The 7,096-nt window shown below is 39.5% G+C and overlaps 1 protein-coding gene across 2 annotated transcripts; it reads left to right on the top strand.

Annotated features, from left to right (window-relative positions):
- The first annotated feature begins 1,865 nt into the window (after window positions 1-1,865).
- irf10 (interferon regulatory factor 10) lies at window positions 1,866-7,094 on the top strand. 2 transcript variants are annotated; one of them, XR_015864776.1, is made up of 8 exons: window positions 1,866-2,243; window positions 3,831-4,026; window positions 4,107-4,183; window positions 4,312-4,363; window positions 5,216-5,320; window positions 5,400-5,786; window positions 5,885-6,040; window positions 6,253-7,094. XR_015864776.1 is itself a non-coding variant. In XM_088408003.1 (8 exons), the coding sequence occupies exons 1-8, from the start codon at window positions 2,073-2,075 to the stop codon at window positions 6,379-6,381; spliced, it is 1,236 nt and encodes a 411-aa protein (XP_088264129.1). In that variant the 5' UTR covers window positions 1,866-2,072; the 3' UTR covers window positions 6,382-7,094. The 2 variants fall into 2 exon arrangements, 1 of the variants encoding a protein (XP_088264129.1); XM_088408003.1 differs by having other exon boundaries at window positions 5,922-6,040.
- Window positions 7,095-7,096: the final 2 nt, after the last annotated feature.

A 7,096-nucleotide genomic window follows, 5' to 3' on the forward strand; every position in this document is an offset into this window, starting at 1 on the left:
TTCACCTTGACATACAACAGTACTTTTTAAAGGGACAGCGTGTAAGATTTAGACCGTTTTTCATGTAAAAATTAATAAATTAAATGATTGCAATTTTCAAAAACTTGCAAAAAAATGTGTTTTTAATGACCAACAGTAGTTGGTTAAATTATATTACATGGGGGGGTGGCACTTCTCCGGAGGCTGCCATGTCTGTTATAGCTACTGACAATGGTAAAGGCAGCACCTGCAGCACCTCCTGCTGGCCAATGAAAAACGGGTTTAAATCTGACACACTTTCCCGTTAATTTTTGACTAGGTCACAGGTGTCAACCCCATTTTTATCGCAGGCTACATTGTAGTGATATTTTCTGTCAAAATGACTGTGAAGTCATACATTTTCAAGTTTGTCACACATTTTTGCTAGTTTTGAAATCAAAGGCCATAAAAAGTGTTCAACAGAGAGATAGACCCAAAAAAGGGTGTTTCACCCCAATAAACTTTAAAAGTTTAAGACAACTTGCAAGTTGTTATTTTCTGTGGATTTTTGCTTCCTTCTTTGCTTGATCGTTTTCTCTACAATAAAGGTCTGACCATTGATCATTGGCACGTATAGTTAGATATGTAAAGATGAAGTTCACACTAAAGTTCTACCTCAATAAAAACTTAGAAGTGATTTCAAATGTTTTCATATTCATTCAACACCACGAAACAGCTATATGCCACATAACCATAACAATAAATAAGTAAACAATAAAAAATATAAAAATCTTCATTTGTAATTAATCTTTATTTCGTAATAGGATTCCGATCGAGCGTTCGTGTGTTCACCCTAACCAAGAGCTTTTCTAAAGCAATTGCAGTGCTTGTTTCTGCCAGAAGAGGTCACTAGTTGTTACAGATGCTTCCCAAAAATGACGCCAACAAACGTTTAAACATACTTTAAACATTATTATTCAATTGTTTCAGGAAAATATACGCTCATAAAACAAATTTTATGTTCAGTATGTTACTCAACAGATTCTCCCCCATTCTAGAATGGTTCGATCCAGTTTGTCACGTGCCATCTCGTCACATGATTTAATGATTTATTTTTGTGAACACATCTCTATAACCCAAATGTTGAATATTTTTTCTGTGTATATATGTATATACCGTTAAAGTAAATACAAAATTAAATAAATTACAGGTCTGGCACTTGATTTTAATTTTTTCAAAATATATATTAATAATTAAGGTATTGTGGCGAGGCGAAGAAACCACACGTTGTTGTGTTAGTGGAGATCTTTACTCTTCGCATGCCGTCACAAAACTGATACAACAAAGTCCAAAACAGCAAAGACAAAGCCAACAGGTTCAAAGCATCAAAGGATCATAGCATCATGCCTACTGGGTGAGAGACATGGTCCTAGTGTCCTCCACAATATAGCAAAAAAAAAAAAAAAAGAGCAGGAAAGCATATAGACACACTGCCCTCTAAAGGCCAAACAACACACAGCGGATGTTTGGAAAATGCACTGTACAATTGATAAATGCATGTCAATTCAGTTTGTCGCGCTTCTCAGGCGCGTAGGGTTAAAGCCAGTAGTTTTATTGTTGTTTTCTGTCCCTGTGGCGAGTGTGACCGCCAATCAAACATCCCAACCCTCACCAAGCGTAATCTTTTTAGTAATTATATGGGATCATGTAAATAATAATCCAGCAACAAATTCCAGACTGTCAAACGTTTTACAGGAATGTGCTTGGAGTGTCGTAATGCGCAAAATTACATTCGCTTGCTCATGCCTGACTTTTGACTGGGTTGTAAAGTCTAGCAGTAAATGTTGGAGATGAGTAAAGGCCGTTCGTGCGACTTGAAAACCGAAAGTATGCACCGCGCACTGAACTTTCGCTTTCGGTTACCAGACATTTAGCAGTCTTCCACGTTACATGCGCGCCGGACCGCTTTCGTTCCTTATTTTTTTTTTTCGTTTTCTTTTTCTTTTTTAAGAGCAACTCTAACAAGCTTTCTGCTCTGCCGCGGCTGGTCGTTCCGCTAGGCGGGTGACCGAGGCGATCCAAAACCGCGAGACCCCGGGCGAGTTTATTGAAGAATGGAGGAAGGGCCCAAGAAGCACTTGAAAGAGTGGCTCATAGGTCAGGTGGAGAGTGGCGCGTTTGAGGGTCTGTGTTGGGAGGACCGGAACAAAACCATGTTCAGGATTCCCTGGAAACACGCGGCCAAGAAGGATTACAGGCAGACGGATGATGCTGCTCTCTTCAAGGTCATCTTTCAACCACTTTTACTAATAGCCCTACTATTAGCATGCTTCTCTGCGACAGTTTATTTTATTGTTTTTTTTTTTTTTTAATTGAAATAGCTTTTTTGTTTCTCATTTTGTTTGGTTTGAAGACAAATACCACTACCACATCTACGGAAATATTTCTTAATCATAGTTTGTCATATTCACTGAACATATAGAGGAAGTTAACCCCTTTTTGTGACTGTGTTTTCTCAAGTAGAAACACTGCATTTTAATGAAATTGATGCACACGAATTTCACAGAAAAATGCACCCGTTTTTTATATACATCTCCTTATTTTGCCATCTGCCCTCGAAAAAAAGGACATCAGATTATGAAATTATGTTTGTGCCTTGTTAAGGGCACTTGTAATGACCAGTCATGGCACACCAGTTTCCTGGGCTTTGATCTTGTGACATGCGCAACCTAATCGTTCTTTAGCTAAATCTGAGCTCCTCGACTCACTTCAACATGGTCCCCTCAACATCAAGATGGCAGAAAATGGTGGTGATGGATGATTTCTGTCTAAACCAAATTCTTTTACTAATGTCAAAATGCTTTCTCGGCAGCAAGATGACAAAGCAATACAGTACAAACTTTGGCCTGGACGTATGAGCAATAAAACAAATTATTTTGAATAATTTCTTATATTAACCCTTTAAAGGCCATTGTATCCATTTCCCATTTGGCACACGACCTTCAGATGTTTTATTTTTTTTATTTTTAGACATTTCCTTGGAAGGGAATTCTTTAAAAGTCCTCATAAACTTGGAAAAAAAACACCTAAAGGTTTCGTTTTATTGAGGGGTTTATGTATTATGTACTTTGAACCCTGGTCTTTTGGGATTTTCAAAGAGTAAAATGGTTAGTCATGGGTAAATATCATGACTAACAGCCCATAGGACCAAGACCGGCTTTCAGCAAGATGTCTGTCTAGCTTTAGGTGTGAGTTTTTCAGAGAGTGATGAACAACCCTTTTTTTTTTCTTTGCATCAACGTGGCCATAGGGAATTGAAATTTCTCCGCATGCATGAACACAAATAATAAATATTAGCGGAAATAAATGAATTCCTATCATCTGATCTTCAATTTTTTTGCGTCTTAAGATAGATACAAAGTAGTATGGTGGTCATTGCGCAGCTTGGGGACTGTTTATGCATCGTAATGATGGGAAAACAAACAGTGTGGCAGCAAAGGCGTACATGATGCCAAATCTTGAAGAAGACCAGGACAATTAATTGCTTTGAATGTAAGTACAATAAATCATGCACATGTATCATACATGCTTAGTTTCAACTTAAGTTCAGGCAACTCGATAATGTTGATTCAAAATTGGACCTGTCTGAAATTAAACTTCATCCATAAAGTGCAGGTAATGTTTTGATGTAATTATAAAGAATCCAATTAAAATCTGTGTCATGAAGTACTGTAAAACGTTGTACTGATGATGTATTTCATGAAAGAGGTTGAAAACAAACATTTTTGGATATTTCGAAATTCCCTCAAGAAGATCCAAACTTACTCAAAACGCAAGTTATGTTTTCTGTACTTGTCCGCCGGCGTGTTCAGGCTTGGACCTTGCACAAGGGCAAATACAGGGCGGGCCGGGACAAGGACAACCCAACCGTGTGGAAGACCCGTCTGCGGTGTGCACTGAACAAGAGCACGGACTTCCAAGTTGTCCATGAACTCAGTCAGCTGGATGGCGCCGAGCCTTATAAAGTTTATCGCATCTTGGGAGACGGCAAGGAGGCCTCCCAAGTTGGTAAGGAGAATATATTGAAATCCGATATTTTAAATCATTTCACAGTTCATTAGGAGCTCCTTCTTCTTTATCATTGACAGCGTCTACAGAGAAAAAGGATCGGATAATCAATCAAGTCAAGACTTCACCAAGGAGCACCGGTTTCCAAAGCAAAAATGTTAGTTGGTAAAAGAAAAAACCATAAATACAAATTTAGAATGGTGTTCAATTAAATACTTGCTGCTGCTGAGGAATGCATTCCAGACTGTGAAAATGTTTTTTGTTGTTGTTTTTTTTGTCAAAAAGGAATCCTTTCAAGCTAATGAAGAAGAGCCAGAGGAAGAACAAAAACAATGCGGTAAGAGCTTCACTTTTAAAATTCAAACGTAAAAACCAAGAGACTGCAATTTCACTTTCAACCAACCAGTAATTTTTACATTTTTTACATTTACATTTACATTTTAACAGTAGTTTTGCGCACGCATCGAGGACTTCTATAGCTGTCTAAGATTCTACTGTGTGAGTAGTCAGTAAAGGCACCTCCAGTGAACTGCGAGTGGGTGAAGTGCGCGCTTTCTTTTGCTTCTCCACACAGATATGGATAGTTGAATGCAAGTCATTGTTCATATAACTGAAGCTCAACCGCCTCAACATATCTCACAATCTCACGCTGGAAACGCACCACCAGAAATGCTCAGCTCGCTGTGGTCCGACTACATTTTCCAAGATATTTAGGCACGGAAGAAACAAGTTATTCTAGTTCGGGGATGTTGCAAACGTGAATGTGACAACAAGCAGTTGAAATTCCTTTGTAATTGGTTTTATGTATGAATCTCTATCTGAACTTTGTGATCGACGTACACATGGCCTAAACAATTGGCTTGCTGAGTGGACTAAACAAACAACAACAAAGAAGCAGGATGCCAGGACGTGAACCTAGATACAAATGGGACAAAACAATGAGGCTGGCAAAGAGACATCTGGTCACCATAACCTACACGTGTAGCACATATTGAGTTGGAAAGGTGTGCATCAACAGGCGGGCAAAATTAGGGTTCCAAATGTGAATATCCAAATGACCAACAAATATCGCCCTGAAGAAAATGTTGCTGTTTTTTACGCTTCTTGGAATTGGAGAAAGACTACTTAGGCTAGTGAGAGCCAAGCAATACCGACAAAGTGCTGACTCTTGATTTCCACTGTACCCTAGATGATCTAATAATGGAGCATAAGTGTCCTGAGCTGACGGAGAAAACAAATCGCTCTCAGCACTCTGCTTTATTGACCTTCCGCAACTCAATATCTACCATATCAGGTAAGAAAGGCTTAGGAGGTGGGTGGGGGCACACCGCACATTTGACTGAACACTGTAAATTTGCATGTTGTGTTCACAGATTTTCGCATGCAGGTGACGTTGTTGTATCAAGGCCATAGCGTGGTGAACTGTACCACCAAGAGTCCCGACGGGTGCTTCATCCTGCAGGGTCACGCCCCTTTAGGAAGTGAGCGTATATATGGGCGTAGCACCACACAACGGCTGTACTTCCCTTCCCCAAATGGCAAACACATGTCGTCATACATGGTGGAAGCAATAAACCAACTTCTCTGCCATCTGGAGAGGGGCGTGCTCATATGGGTCGCTCCTGATGGTGTGTTCATCAAGCGGTTCTGCCAGGGCAGAGTGTACTGGTATGGCCCCATGGCCCCACACACTGACAGGCCAAATAAACTGGAGCGGGAAAAGACCTTCAAATTGCTTGATACTTCATCGTTTCTTAATGGTAATTGAACTTTTTTTCCCCTTGAAAACATTTGTTGAACACCGCCGTTACAATACCACCTTTAATTACAGTATGTAACATAAACTGTTGGATTACAGCATGTGAAATCAGAGCCTACGAAAACAATGTTTGCAGATCTTCACAGCAGCTTACAAGGAAAGGGACCAACACCCAATTATAAAATCGAACTCTGCTTTGGAGAGGAATACCCAGACCCAATAACTCCAAAAACCAAGAAGCTGGTCATGGTGCAGGTGGGTCAAAACTCCGATTTGGGGATTTGGCTTTTTGTTTGAGACATTTTTTTGTCTTCACCTATGTTCTTACATAAACATATTTTGCATTGTGCAGATAGTATTCGCATTCAAATGATGTTGGAACTAGAAAGTAGTTGTAGTACAGATCAACTTCCAATAGAGTTCGCTGCAACGCTGATTATGTAAAACTGGAAAACTGTCCTGGCCAGGTGGTACCTGTGTTTGCAGTGGAACTGCTGCAGAAATTCAGCTCGGAGGAGGAAACTTCAAATAGTTCTGTCGCAAGTCAAGGGAAAGAAAGAGAAGAAGTCAACCGTCCTGCAGGCGGGGCAACATAACCAAGTGAAAGCTTTATTTTGCCTTTTCTCTACCAAGGCAGAAATCACCACAGAAGATTAGGGGTGGGAATCAGCATTTTCAATTCAGTGAGATTTAAGTGTGTGTTTGTTTGAACGGCGAAGCCTGTCGCGTCACTGGTCAAACATCTTCATATTCAACAAAAATGTTGAATGATGTGGCAAACTGACTTTTTATGATGCATTTTCAAATGCACTTGCACAAGGGAAACCGATGACAGACACAAGCGGGGCCTCCTTTCTTTAGAGTCAAGGAGTGATTGTTCGGCTGTACTATATTTTCTTTAAGTCACATAACATAGTTTTGAAACGTAACCAAAGTTTTCAAACGATTGTTATGCAAAACCGATGGAAGCGTGTAGCTCCCATTACAAAGTAAACCTTTTTAGAGAGGCAAAAAAGTTTGAATGCACTTAAAAATGCATTTAAAGTACATATAGGTTAAAGGTGGAAAACGCAGCATAAAAAATACAATCACGGTATTGACTTGCATATGCACAAGTGAAATAAAGTAATGGGCCCCCCCTTTTTTTTTAAAGCATAATTCATTATGTTTGAAAAAACGTGTGTTTGAACATATTTGTAAGTACAGTATGATGTCCCAATGTACTAAAATACAAAAAGGTTGACTTGAAATTGGTGGCTCCATGATCCTGTAGCTTTGAGAAAATGCCGGGAATAAATCACAAGCGATAAA

This window comes from Hippichthys cyanospilos, chromosome 2, assembly GCF_059441005.1.
Source record: "Hippichthys cyanospilos isolate Australia breed blue-spotted pipefish chromosome 2, RoL_Hcya_1.0, whole genome shotgun sequence".
In the NCBI taxonomy this organism is placed as follows: Eukaryota; Metazoa; Chordata; class Actinopteri; order Syngnathiformes; family Syngnathidae; genus Hippichthys; species Hippichthys cyanospilos.

Coding starts and splice junctions, on each gene's coding strand:
- irf10 (XM_088408003.1), top strand. CDS start 2,073: ATGGAGGAAGGGCCCAAGAAGCACTTGAAAGAGTGGCTCATAGGTCAG. Junction 4,364..5,215: donor GGAAGAACAAAAACAATGCG/GTAAGAGCTTCA, acceptor ACTGTACCCTAG/ATGATCTAATAATGGAGCAT. Junction 5,787..5,921: donor TACTTCATCGTTTCTTAATG/GTAATTGAACTT, acceptor CAATGTTTGCAG/ATCTTCACAGCAGCTTACAA.